The sequence below is a fragment of the Eschrichtius robustus genome, chromosome 14, assembly GCF_028021215.1.
Source record: "Eschrichtius robustus isolate mEscRob2 chromosome 14, mEscRob2.pri, whole genome shotgun sequence".
NCBI lineage: Eukaryota > Metazoa > Chordata > Mammalia > Artiodactyla > Eschrichtiidae > Eschrichtius > Eschrichtius robustus.
Genome location: NC_090837.1, coordinates 20,917,211 through 20,931,591, shown reverse-complemented (window position 1 = coordinate 20,931,591; position 14,381 = coordinate 20,917,211). Strand labels below are relative to the sequence as shown.

The 14,381-nt window shown below is 46.6% G+C and overlaps 1 protein-coding gene across 1 annotated transcript in view; it reads left to right on the top strand.

Annotated features, from left to right (window-relative positions):
• The first annotated feature begins 792 nt into the window (after window positions 1-792).
• The window catches only part of LIMK2 (LIM domain kinase 2), a 54,423-nt gene continuing 40,834 nt past the window's right edge, over window positions 793-14,381 (top strand). Inside the window, exons 1-2 of the mRNA XM_068563861.1 lie at window positions 793-896; window positions 13,103-13,202. Of these exons, the coding sequence (XP_068419962.1) occupies window positions 881-896; window positions 13,103-13,202 (116 nt within the window). The 5' untranslated portion in view covers window positions 793-880. The remainder of the gene's footprint in view (window positions 897-13,102; window positions 13,203-14,381) is intronic.

Here is a 14,381-nt window from a genome sequence, read left to right as displayed (position 1 = left end):
ATTCTTGATTCCAGACACTCTACTGGAAGGAGCTTTCGACTGGGGATTAAGAGCCTGCGTTCCCATCCCAGCTCAGCTCCTAATGAGCTGAGCCATTTTGAGGTTCGAACTTGTCCCCTCTGGTCCTCAGCTGTCCACATCGGTAAAATGGGCAGAGGGGGACTTCCCTGGTGGCGCAGTGGTTAAGAATCCGCCTGCCAATGCAGGGGACACGGGTTCGAGCCCTGGTCCGGGAAGATCCCACATGCCACGGAGCAACAAAGCCCGTGTGCCACAACTACAGAGCCTGCGCTCTAGAGCCCATGAGACACAACTACTGAGCCTGCGTGCTGCAATTACTGAAGCCCGTGCGCCTAGAACCCGTGCTCCACAACAAGAGAAGCCACTGCAACGAGAAGCCCGCGCACTGCGACAAAGAGTAGCCCCGGCTCGCCACTAGAGAAAGCCTGCGGGTAGCAACGAAGACCCAACACAGCCCAAAATAAATAAATAAATAAATATATTAAAAAAAAAAAAATGGGCAGAGGGTCCTCTGTGTTGAGATCTCCAGCCTGCGCAGAATCACCCTCACCAGTTCGGGCACCCACAGAGGGCGCAGAGGCTAGAGGGCACCAGGGTCGCCACAGAGCCCGAACCAGGGGGCGGGGCCAGGTTCCGGGGGCGGGGCTAGGCCCAGGGGCGGGGCCCGGCGTCGGCTGGGCGGGGCGTCGACGGGCGGGCCCCCGTGCCAGGTGCGGTTTGGTCCTCCCCGGGCGCCGTAGGCGGCGCATCTCGCTCGCGCCCCGGGCAGAGGTCCTCGCGCGCCTGAGGCGGCGGCAGGAGCTGAGCGGAGACGCCGCTGTAGCGGCCTCCTTTTCCCTATTTCCGCGCCTCTGGGACCATGGCCGAGCAAGCGGGTAAGGAAGGGCTGCGCCGTCCTGTCCCGGTCCCGGGGCGCCTGAGGGGAGCTGGCGGCCTCGCGGGGGTTTCGGGCTGAGTGGACCCCCGTGGGTACCGGCTTCTTAGAGGGAGAACTTGCGGAGTGAGCACAGCGCTCCCCGAAGACTCGGAGGTTGTGGGGAGCGGGGATAGAGGGCTCGCGGGGAGGGAGGCAGGCAGGGTGGGCGGCTTCCCGCGAGTTGAGGTCCTTGGGAGGAAGGGATGCTGGGGGGCACCTTTTTTTGTGGACCTGGAGACTGCAGGTCCTCAAGTTAAAACTCTTTCTAAGGAAGCTGAGGGGACCGGTTTCCTTTGGAGTCACGGTTTGGGGGAATGTGGGGAGTACGGCATCCTCAGAGTTTGGGTAGGTTCTGAGGGTATGGAGAGTTACCCCGTGTTCTGGATTTTCTGTGGAAAATTGAGGAGAGTATGACTTTCCCACGGGATCCAAGGCTTCTGGAGGGTATCTTGGTGCCTGCGGTCTCCTGGGTCTTGGGGTTCTTTGCAGGAAGTAGGGCATTGTGGGCTCCCTTGGGGTTTAGGACACGACTGGGGGTAGGGAGATATTGAAGCTTCTTCCTGAGGCAGGTAGGCCTCCTGGGGCTCTGGGCCCTCCCATGGCCCCTCTGAGACCAGAAAGGAATGTGGCCAAACACCTCCTGGAAGGAAGAGTGTCTAAGGGTGAAGGGTAGCTTCAGGGTTAGGTTGGCTGGGCCTGCGGTCCCCTCCCAGTCATCTCACACCACCCTGCAGCTTCCTGCCCTCCTTGCCTGTCCCCCAGTACCAGAAACTTTCTGTTTCCCAGAAAGTTGTGGGAAACACCCACCTGTGTGGGTGGCCCAGCCTCTAGGTCGACCAGGGTCAGCGTCCAGAAGCTTTCTAGAGCTGGCAGGAGGGAATAATGGAGGAGGGAGTCTGTCCTGGATATCTGCCCCCGCTTCCTGGCTTTCAGCCTGTGGACAGTCACTTCCTCCATCCTGAATAAAGGGACCAGGCCACCAGTGGGTCACTTCCTCACCATGGGAGCATGGGATTGTCTCCTCATTCTTGATAATAGGCTTTTGGAGAAAAAGGGCTAGAGGTAGACATTCTCCGTCCCTTCCTATTTTACTTTTTTTTTTTTAGTTTCCAGAATTCTTTGTCTCAAATGATTTCTAATGATTTTTTCTAACCTTTGAGTAACATAGGTTCCCTGTCTTGAACCTTGATTCTCAGAAACTTGCGAAAGATCTTAGAGTGCAATAGTGTTTATTAGATCTTTCTCTGAGTGAACCAAAAAGCTGTCTAGAGGCATTAGTGCCTCTAGATGCATTAGTTTGTACATTCTTCCATAAGAATATTTGTTGGATACTTCTGGGCCACACACTAAGCCAAGCGCTGAGGAGTATAATGATGAGCAAAACGACACAATTCTTGGCCTTTGTGGTGCTTACAGCCCTAGCAATGTACAGTAAATAATTGAGGTGACAATTCAGATAAATGCCATAATAACTGAGATAAGCAGTTGAGATATGTAAGATTGCACCAGGGGCAAGGGAAGTGGATAGGGAACACATTCCTTTATAAAGCAAGTTTATGCTGAGCCCTGAGGATAAGTAGAAGCTAGTCCAGCTAAGAAAGGGTGAAGAACTTTTCAGGCAGAGGGAACATAAAAAAACCCTGAGGCAGAAAGGCATGTGGTGCCTTTGAAGACTGAGAGAAGGCCAATACGGCTTTTTTATGGATGAGGAGACTAAGGTTCAGAAATTACTTGTTCAAGGTTCCATAGCCAAAAAAATAGCAGTGGTCAGAGTTCATATTTTCTAGCTTCAAATTTGGTGCATCATCCTCTCTGTATCACAAACACCAGAATTAGGTTGCCCATGGAGTCAGAGAAGGAAGCGGGACTTAAACTTTTACTTGTTCTGTCAGAGCTGTGTTCCAAGACAACTCAGATTCCTGTGTAACAGGAGAATCAACAGCAAAGAAATCAAATATTTGCTGAGTACCGGTGATGTCTAAGGCACTGGGCTGGGCCAAGTGTTACCTGTTATAAATTTTAACAGATGCTAGAGATAATGTAACTCTTCTCATTTTACATGTTAAGAAACTGAGGACTAGGGAGGAAAATGGATTTGTCTAGGGTTACTCAACTAGTGGTAGAGCCAGGACTAACCTAGGACTTGTCCAGTGCTCTTTCCAGTATTCCAGGGTCCTTGAGGCATACAGGGTCTGGCACACAGTATTTGTGGAAATGAATAATATGTGGTTTATGCTTTTGAGAAATTCACTATTTAGAGTAATTGAGGAAAAAAATGAACAAATCAAGGCAAGCTATTATAAGGCCTGTAGGTGATAACATTAGGGAATTTCAAAGGTGAGGGAGAACTTTATTCATACATTTATCTCACAAATATATATTGAGTTCCTACTGTGTGCCAAGCACTTCTAGGCCCTGGGGGATACAACAGGGAGCAAAATAGATCAAATCCCTTCCCTTGTGGAGTGTATGTTCTGGTGGCGAGAGACAGACAATAAATAAATACATGAATATCATATGTCAGGGATAAATGCTCTGAAGAGAGATGAAGTATGATAAGGGCATAGGTGCAGTGGGAGGTCAGGGGAACCTCTCTGGTTGATGACATCTGAGCAGAGAAATGAAGCAAGGGAGTGAGCCATTTGCATATCTGGGGGTAGAACATTCTGGACAAGGAATAAAAGAGCATGAGCAAAGACCCTGAGCCAGGAATGTGCTTGGCATGTTTGAAGAACAGCAGGGTGTCCAGGGTGGCTACCAGATTTGGTCAGGGAATGCTTGAGGGAGGTAAGATTTGAGAGGTCTCAGGTAGGTTAAAAAAAAAGGGCAGGGGGGTTTAAGGGGTAAGGAAGAAAACTGTGGGAGTAGGATTGCAAAGGCAGGTGAGTTTCAAGATCTTCACAAGGGGTGGTGAATTAATATGTGTGGTGGAGGCAAAGATTGGGAGGTGTGGGAAGTGGAAGATAAGGCTGGGGGGGTGGGTGAAGCCAGACTGCAGAGGGTTTAATGCCAGGCTTGTAGACTTTTCTGATCTGCAGCAGAGACCATAGGTTTAGAGGCAGGGAGAGTCATGATGTGGGCATTTTGTGTTTATACTATCAATCTGGCTTTGGTGGGCAGGATGGATTGGACAAGGGTGAGGAAGAGCACCAGTCTGGAGGTGGGTACATACAATGGACCCTGAGCTGAGGTTGTTAGTGATAGGAATGGAGAAGGAGGCACTGACCAGAGGAAAATGCCTCATGTCATGGGCAACGCTGGGTGACTTGAATGGCTCTGGATATGGGATGGAGGGAGCAAGGTAGGGTCCAAGAAGACCACAAGGTTTTAAAGCTGAATAGAAACCCATCATGTTCAAGAGGCAGTATTAGGCTTTCCACATTCCTCGTGGGTTGTCTGCCTCTTCTGGAGGCTGTGCTGATTTCCAGCCCAGGGCTGGCCTCTGATCATTGCAACCTGGGGTTGGGGGCTCAGGCTCAGGCATACTAGGGAGGGGTGGAGCCCACCCCCAGGTATCACTTCGGCAATTCAGTGAGAGGGCGTGGAGCTGTAGCAGTCTCTTACAAGTCTATATTCTTTCCCACTCTTGACCTTTCTTTATACAGTAGCAAGAATTAGACTCTTAACTATTAATTCACATCCAACAGTAGCTAAAACACAAAACCATTGCTTGGTTCTATTAAAGTACACCTTGAGCGTCCATCCTGGGATTCTATTTTGTCAGATCTCTCTACTTGTAATTTATTTTTCCAGTAAAGAAAGTCTAAAATGTAGTTAAAGACAGACTTCAGAGTAAGCAGACCTGTGGTCTAATCCCAGCTCTAACACTTGTTAGTTGAGCAGTTCAGTTTTCTTTTCATTAAAATGGGAACAATAATAGTCCTTTGATACTAGTCCTTATTTCATGGAATCTTTATATTCAATTAGTTCATGCTTGCCTAGTGCTTAGGACACTGCCTGGCATATAAGGACTCAAAGTAGTTTTTCCCTGCCATTGACAATGGGTTGAGAACTGCCATCTGAGAATGTATGAATTGGTTAACCAGTTCTCTGATAAAGAGATTCTTTGTAGGCCTTCCCCTAGATAAGAAAATGCCTACTCATTCACAGCTAAGTAAACTTATGGTTGGAAGTGAGAACCTGAGTGCCCGAAAGCCGAAAGCAGCAAGAACCATCTGTCTTGTTTGTTTCTCTACCAAGTGTCTTATTACTCTACCAAGCTTGCCCTGCCCCCAGTACCTGGTTTGTCCCTCTCTGACGTGTGTTATTTTTTTATATATCCTTGCCCCTCATACCCATGAGCACTCGACAAGGGCCCCATAAGTTCGGGGCCTAGTCTCTGTCTTGCACATGGACACATAGAAGACATTTGCTGAATTTGTTTTGAAAACATTCCCATCAGATTTTAGAGGCTAATGTATTTAATAGCTCAGCGTTTTCCCCAGTCAGTCCCCTAGATATACATGAAAGAAAGAAGAAAAGCTACTCACAATTCAGTTGCCAACTAAGTGCCAGGCACTGTGGGAGGTATTTTCAGGTAATATTATGTTATTTCTCTTAATCCTCTTGGTAATGCTGTAAGGTGGGTGATATCCTCTTTTTAAAGATTAAGAGACAAGAGGGTGAAATAGGTAAAGGGGATTAAGAGGTACAAACCTCCAGTTATAAATAAGCCACAGGGATATAAGATACAGCGTAAGGAATAAGGTCAATAATATTGTAATAACTTTGTATGGGGACAGGTGGTTACTAGACTTTTTGTGGTGATCATTTTATAATGTATGCAAACATCAAATCGCTATGCAGTACACCTGAAACTAACATAATGTATGTCAACTATATTTCAATTATTAAAAATTACTGATAGGAACTGGGGGAGAAAGTTATTTGTTTACTTTCTTAAAAAAAGATTAAGAGACAGGCTCAGAGAGGTTAAATAATTTGCACAAGGACACAGAGCCAGGTTTCAAACCCAGATCTAACTCCGGTTCTTCTGCTTGACCCTTACAAATTTTTCCAAATAAACTAAGGAGAGGCAGAAGAGAACAACAGCAAGAATAAAACCTCTGAGATGCCTATGTCTGTGCCTTGACCTGAAAAATGAGCGGCCCCTGTTTTAGTGTCACAGACTCTCAGAGTTAGGAGTAATTTGATCCCTCCTTTTATGAAGGAAGACTCTAAGGTCCAGAGAAGTCCAGGAGCACCTTTAAAAATCGTCTAATCTTTCTTCCTTAGACACTCCCTTTGGTAATATTTGATAAGCTAGTGAGGAGGAAAACTCTTTGGGATACAGGGGAGAATATCTAGAGGAATGTTAATCATTACTGTTAATCTTGTTGGTAGTCACTTCATTCAAATGTGATCTCTTCTCTCTTGGTTGTTCCATACCAGTTGCTGCCCTGCCCCTCTGCTTCCTGCTTTATCCTGGAACAAGTTGGATTTATATACCTGACCTGCCAGCTCCCAGGGGGCACAATAGTTACCGTACTTGTTTTGTGCTGCACTGAATTGGCTGGGTTTTGTTCCAGGTTCTCATAGTCTAGTGGAACATGAGAAGCACCAACGATTTTTTTTCTCAAGTGAAAGGATAGGATCTGTGCATGTTGGTTCAGGCCAAGCTTTATGGTCTCGTGAGCTCTCAGTGCTTGGGGATTTCTCACCACTTTGAAGTTGAAAAGGACTAGTTTGCAGAAACCCAGTTCTTAGACCAAGATTAAGGTGAATGTTAGTGTCTTGTGGGAAACTCACTGGCCCTGAGCTGGGGTACCAGGCTGAGCCCTTCCAAGTCTCAACTTGTCTGAGGCTGCCTAGGGTCATAAAAATGCAACAGGTCTGGTAGTCTCAGAACTTGGTTTTGAGCCCCTCCTGGACCAGCTTTCTGATGGTTAGACAACTCAATTCTTCTCCAAGCCCATTTTTCTTTCAGAAAAATGAAAGGCTTAGGTTTGAGTAGATGATTTTTAAAGGCCCTTCCAGCCTTACCATCCTGCTAACCTAGTGCCTACCCCAGTAGAGTCACAGATTGTTTGAGGCTCATGTCACCAATTATTAAGTTGGGAGAGAGAAGGGTATAGAAGCTGAATGTATTTTATACCAGCATTCAAAAGATCCTGAAGGTGAGAAACTTTGTAATGAGCCATTTGTTACAATTCTCACCTTGTTTGCATCGCACACTTAGCACTTCTTAAAAGCAACAAATCCCAGTAATAACCATGAAGGCATGGTTTTCTGTTTATTAAACACCTGACAAGGGCTCCGTATTGTTTGAAGCTGCTGGGGACATTTACTTAGTCAAGCTCCCTTTCTGGACTCTGACAATCAGTAGCCACTGTTGATAAGTCTGCAAATAGGAGAGGTAAACACAGTCGAGGGAGAGGTGAACAGCCTGGTACAATGAGGTATTTTCCTAGAGGAAGACTTTCCCAGCCGGACTGGACCCTAGATTGGTCTTCCACTAGGCCTCACAGAAATCTCCAAGACTTTGTATTATTACATTTCTCTTACATTTCCTAGAATGAAGGTTGTAAGAGAGTTAGGATCATTGACTTTTAGGGCTGTGTAAGGGAGCTGAAGAGGCCAAGAGTATTTTTGAAGAAAGTCTGGGTTTGGGAGGCTGAAGGCTCTGGGTGAATAGCCTCCCTTGGGTACAGTGTGACAGACTGAGGCATGTGCGTCTACATGTGACTTTACCTGGAGGTAGTCACGGGGGAGCCAGGACACATTCCAGGTGAATCATCACTGCTGACCGTTGGAGCTTATCTTTGGAAATTACCTTTATAGCTGGCAGTTGGGTCCAGTTTTTCAGTTGGATTTGCCACACAAAGGAGTGTCAGTTCTGCACCAGACTTCATGCTAGGCCCTGGAGATTTGAAGATGATCAAGATGCAGTCTTTGCCCCTTAGAGCTGGGGGCGGTGGTGCAGAGAGGAAGGGACTAAAGGAGACAGAAACACAATGAACTGTAGTTATAGAACAAATGATATAAAACAGGTAATATACCAAGTGAAACGAACACTTCCTGCCTTTGGGGGACCATCAAGGAAGGATGGAAGTCTGATTAAGGGAGGAAAAGGTGGGTAAATAAAGTATCCTAAACACACAGAGTAGCTATAGGTGTGAATGTTAGGATACAAGACCATGAATTTGTGTGGCAGGAATAAAAAATAAATCAAGATGTGACTAGAGCATTCGTTTGTACAGGAGGTTGAAAGATAAAGGTTCTTTGGGGCCACCTTGTGGAGGGCCATCCCTTCTTTCAATAAATATTTCTTGAGGGACTGTAGTAGGCCAGGGACTGGTCTTAGTTCCCCTAGTCCTTAGGAGCTAACAAGAGCCAGCTTTAGTGATGAGTGAGGAGTTTGTGTTCCTGCCTCAGGACCTTTACACAGATCTCCCCGCCATCCCAGTCTCCAGTGTTACCCTTTCCTCCTCCTTTTGCCTGGTTAATTTCTATTCATCCTTTAGAGCTCAGCTTGGAAATTACTTCCTTAAGGAATATGTTCTAGTTTGCCCTACCCAACCCCATTTGCTTAGTTATGAACTTGATATCTTCTTCCTACCACTTGCCCCAATTATAATGAAAATAATGTTATTGTTTAATATCTGCTCTATGTTTAATCTCTCTCTTGTTTGCTGCTGTTTCCCGAGCATGGTGTTAGACACATAGTTGGCATGCAATAAATACTTGCTAAAAGAATGACTGAAGCGTGTCCATTGAATTTAGCAATAAGCGGTCACTGTTGACCTTGGTGAGACAGTTTCAGAGAAATGGTGGGGGTGGAAGTCAAACTGCAGTGGATTGGGCAGTAAATAGGAAGTGAGGAAACGAAGGCAGTGATGTGTAGACAACTTTTTTTTTTTTTAATTGAAGTATAGTTGATTTACAATGTATCAGTTTCTGGTATACAACAAAGTGATTCAGTTATATATATATATACATATATATATTCTTCTTCATATTCTTTTCCATTATGTTTTATTACAGGATATTGAATATAGTTCCCCATGCTGTACAGTAGCTCCTGTTGTTTATCTGTTTTATATATAGTAGTGTGTATCTGTTAATCCCAAACTCCTAATTTATCCCCTCCCTGCCTTTTCCCCTTTGGTAACCATAAGTTTGTTTTTTATTAGACAACTTTTTTTTTTTTTTTGCTGCGCCACGTGTCTTGTGGGATCTTAGTTCCCCGACCAGGGATTGAACCCGCGCCCTTGCAGGGAAAGTGCGGAGTCCTAACCACTGGACCGCCAGGGAATTCCCTATTAGACAACTTTTTAATATGTGTGGCTGTGACGTGGGGAAGCAAGGGTGGTAGCTAGAGGAGAAAGTGGGGTCCAGGTTTGTTTTTTTTTTTAATGGGAAAGACTTGAATTTATTTAAATGACAGTTGGAAGGAGCCAGTGGAGAAGGGAGTGGTGGTGGAGACTGTCTTCTGAGAGGTGGGATGGGGTGGAGTCAACAGTTGAGTTCTGTAGACATTGGGGAGTCTGGGTGAGCCAGCTAAGACTGTGCAGCACACCAGGAAAAGAAGCCAAACACCTGAACTTGGGCTGTGCTGAAGGACAGAGAAGGATTGGAGGGACATTTCAAAGGTGGAACCAGGTGGCTATGAGAGGAGGGAGTAGAGAGTCTTGATTTTTGTGCCCCTAGTGCCTAGCACAGAGCACGTGTTACATAAGTGTTTGAATGGCTTTGAGTTTCTCAAGACTGGAGGGGGACTTCCCTGGTGGCGCAGTGGTTAAGAATCCGCCTGCGGGGCTTCCCTGGTGGCGCAGTGGTTGAGAATCTGCCTGCCAATGCAGGGGACGCGGGTTCGAGCCCTGGTCTGGGAAGATCCCACATGCCGCGGAGCAACTCGGCCCGTGAGCCACAATTACTGAGCCTGCGCATCTGGAGCCTGTGCTCGGCAACGAGAGGCCGCGATAGTGAGAGGCCCGCGCACCGCGATGAAGAGTGGCCCCCGCTTGCCACAACTAGAGAAAACCCTCGCACAGAAACGAAGACCCAACACAGCCATACATACATACATACATACGTAAAAAGAATGTAAGCAGACAAGAATAGCATTAAAAATATAAAAAATTTAAAAAAAAATAAAAAAAAAAAAAGAATCCGCCTGCCAATGCAGGGGACACGGGTTCGAGCCCTGGTCCAGGAAGATTCCACATGCCGCGGAGCAACTAAGCCGGCGTGCCACAACTACTGGCACACGGGCGCCCAGAGCCTGTGCTCCGCAACAAGAGAAGCCACTCCAATGGGAAGCCCGCGCACCACAATGAACAGTAGCTCCCGCTCACCGCAACTAGCGAAAGCCCGTGTGCACCAACAAAGACCCAACGCAGCCAAAAATAAATAAATAAAATAAATAAATTTATATTAAAAAAAAAAAGACTGAAGGGCAGGGCAGGCTCTGGAGGGTGTGGCCATAACAAGTTATCTCGAATATCTTCATAGTGGAAAGTCCTGATTCTTTTTGAATATTGGAAACAACCAGAGGTCACTCAGAGCCAAGATGTTGAATTGTTGAGTAAGTGGGTGGTCAGGTCAGAGACTATTCCTTGCCGGTTAAAAAGTAAAAGCAAGAAACAAGGTGTGGCTTAAAATAATGAGATTTGCTGGTGACAGCCTGAAAGCCCTTTCATGTAAGAGTTCCCAAACTCTGGTACTTCCAGAATTTGGAAGATTCATTTGGATATCTGTGTTCATTAAAAACCCTCTCACTAAAGGGAACCCTCTTGCACTGTTGGTGGGAATGTAAATTGATACAGCCACTATGGAAAACAGTATGGAGGTTCCTTGAAAAAACTAAAAACAGAACTACCATATGACCCAGCAATCCCACTATTGGGCATATACCCTGAGAAAACCATAATTCAAAAAGAGACATGTACCACAGTGTTCACTGCAGTACTATTTACAATAGCCAGGACATGAAAGCAACCTAAGTGTCCATCGACAGGTGAATGGATAAAGAAGATGTGGCACATACATACAATGGAATATTACTCAGCCATAAAAAGAAACGAAATTGAGTTATTTGTAGTGAGGTGGATGGACCTAGAGTTTGTCATACATAGTGAAGTAAGTCAGAAAGAGAAAAACAAGTACTGCATGCTAACACACATATATGGAATCTAAAAAAAATGGCTCTGATGAACCTAGGGGCAGGACAGGAATAAAGATGCAGACATAGAGAATGGACTTGAGGACACCGGGTGGGGGAGGGTAAGCTGGGATGAAGTGAGAGAGTAACATTCACATATATACACTACCAAATGTAAAATAGATAGCTAGTGGGAAGTAGCTGCATAGCACAGGGAGATCAGTTCGGTGCTTTGTGACCACCTAGAGGGGTGGGATAGGGAGGGTGAGAGGGAGGCGCAAGAGGAAGGGGATATGGGGATATATGTATATGTGTAGCTGATTCACTTTGTTATACAGCAGAAACTAACACAACATTGTAAAGCAATTATACTCCAATAAAGATGTAGAAATAATAATAATAATATTAAAAAAAAACCTCACTAATTCACTGTCTCACCCGTAACCCAGTTTGAATGAGTGTCTCAGACTTTTCTGCCTTGGAGTTTGTGAGGTTGATGGTGCACTGTCCGACCACTACCACCCAAAAACCACAAAGGCCCCTCCCTCTTGAGAGTCTAGGAAGTTTAGATCCAGGAGGTGATACATGTATGGGAGAGGAGCGGGTGGGTCGAGGCTTTAAAGCCTTCTGCCAGCTCATTTAACTCTCCTCTGGGCTATGAGGACAGCTGTCTGTGCCCTGGCTGCCCCAGAATGCCGCCAAGCAATCCTGAAGTGCCCGAAGCCATGCATTGTCTATTCATGGCCCCTGTGCCTGTAAAACAGGGTCCGGTGACTGTCACTGTGCCTGTGGCAGTCTGGAGTTTCCCAGAGAGAACAAAGCCGCACACACGGGGCGCACAAGGGAGTCTTGTAACAACCTTGTCCCGCTTTCTAGGGCTGAGTCAGGTACCACAACTTGATCTCAGCTGCCCTTTTATTTCAACAAGTTAGCATCTGAGCCACACCAGGAATATTGTGCTCTGTCCCTTTTGGAGGAACGTGGACTGACTCTGTGCTACTGCCCATGCTAATCTCTCAGCCTACACAGCTCTTCCCCATCCTTTTTCAGCCTGTAGTAAATCTTCCCCACCTTTCAAGGCTCAGCTTCCCCTGTAAAGACTTTCCTGGCTCCCCTGAGTGGAATGAGCAGGAACTAGAAAGAGCACAGGCTTTAGAATGGGGCAGACCTGAGTTGGGATGCTAACTCTGCCGCTTGGCCTTTCACCCCCGGCCCCAAGCTTCATTTCCCTCATCCGTTAAATGAATATAATAATACCTGTCTCATGGGATTGTTTTGAGAATTAAATGAGATTGGGTCTGTGAAAGCATCTAGCACAGTTCTTGGCATATAGGAGGGATTAAATGTTTGTTCTTTCCCTTCTACCCTTGTAATTTCTTTCTCTGAACTAAGATAGCACTTCGCTTATACCCCTGAAATAACATCTCAGTGAAAAAGTACAATATGGAAGAATGTTTCTTTTCCAGTGGATTTCCTCTTCGAGGAGCAGGGGTAATTTATCCAACAGCCTCCAATGTAGAGCTTGGACCCATGGGTCCAACAGGAGGACCCATGATGTTGGTTGAATGAATGATGGAACCATTGGGGTGATGGAAAATCTGCACAACCAGGGCTTTTGAAGAGTAGGGAAAGGCAGCAACACGTGTAACCTAGAGAGGAGAAATTTCTGGGTGCTGGCTGGGGACCATTGTAGGAAAGGCTGACCCGAAAAGAAAGAGACTTTGTTCATTTCATCTACTCAGAGCTATAAGCAAGGGCTGAAGGAAAGGAAAAGGCAGGTTTTGTTTCAGTAGAAAAAGGAACAACCAGAACCGTTTTTTAAAAAGTCTCATTTTAAAAAATGAGGCTACTTTTGAGGCCAGGAATTCCCTGTGGCGGGGAGATGAACAGCTGGATGAGCGCTCACCAGGGATCTTGTGGAGGAGGGAACTGTGCATCCAGCAGAGCATCGCCCAGCCCTTTCAGTATGAGAGTCCGTTAACTTGGTCTTCTTCTACATGGTAGGAATCCCATCCCTGCACCCCTGCTTCTTCGGCCTCTGAACCCCTTGGTTTTGTGTGCAGGTGAAGATGCTTGGAGGTGTCGGGGCTGTGGAGACCATGTCGCTCTGAACCAGAGGTTGTACAGGACTGTCAGCGAAGCCTGGCACAGCTCCTGCTTCCGGTAAGTGGGTCCACACCCCTGTCTTTGCCAGTGCACTGCGGACCAGGCACTATTTCATCTTCTGGAAAATACAAAACAAGCTTCCTACTAGAGAGTTTCCATTTCGGGGGAGCTCAGGGAGCAAAGGGATATGCCCAGGAAGAGCACGTGAGCAAACACCAGGTGAAAGTGGAAGAGCCACACATGGGCCGGGTGCAGCTAGAGGTGGGGGGTTTGGGATGGGAGGAGACCTTTCCGGGGTATCCCAGCACCCTCACTTTATAGGTGAGGAGACCGAGGCCGAGAAAGAGCGACTTTCCCATGCCTGCACTGCTGATTACGCAGTTGCCTCAAGGGTTGTTTGTAGTGCAGCTGGCAGAGCCAGCTCTTCTTCACCACGGGATGCCTCCCTAGTTTCCTGCTTTTTGTTATTAACTTTATTATAGCTCTTAGATTATTGTTTGGAGGCAGCTCGGTTTCTTGAAAATATCACAGACTTTAACGTCAGATTTGTTCCTCTTCTCTGAGACTCTGTTTCCTCATCAGGAAAATAAAGGTGTTAATCATCTCTGTCACAGACTTGTTGAAATTGAAGTCATGTATGCCAAGGGTCCAGCTCATGGTAGGCACCCACTGAATGGTTGGAATCCTTGAGAGTGAGAGCTTGTCTTTGTATTCTCCAGAGCATAACACAGCGCCTGGCCTGCAGTCATTCCTCGTCGGAGGCTGGGTGGGCATTTGTGGCCCCCCGTGGTCTGAAGTGGCAGGGCCGTGCTCAGATCTGAGAATGAGACAGACCGTAGATTGGCACCATGTGCTGTAAACTCCAGCTCCCACACACAGCTCATGTTGCAAAGCATCCCCTGTGCTGATATCAAGAAATTTAATTGACCTTTAAGCACTTGTCTCCACCCAGGGAATTACGTGGGGGGTTGGCCTGGAGAGCTCTGGCCTCTGGAAGAGTTGGAGCATTTTTCTGCCCTTTCAGCTCTAACTCAGAGCTCTCCAATCTTCTCTGTGGATCTGATTGCTTTGGTTACTCCTCCTTGGTTACCCTCAGGGAATTTGATTCCACTTTTACTTTGCCTTTTAGTAAGATAGGAGCAGAGTATCAGAGCTGCAGGGGCCTCTGGCTAGTCTTTTCATTTTACAACTGAGGCAAACGAGTAGCATCAGAACCCAAAGAGTTCCCAGACTGAG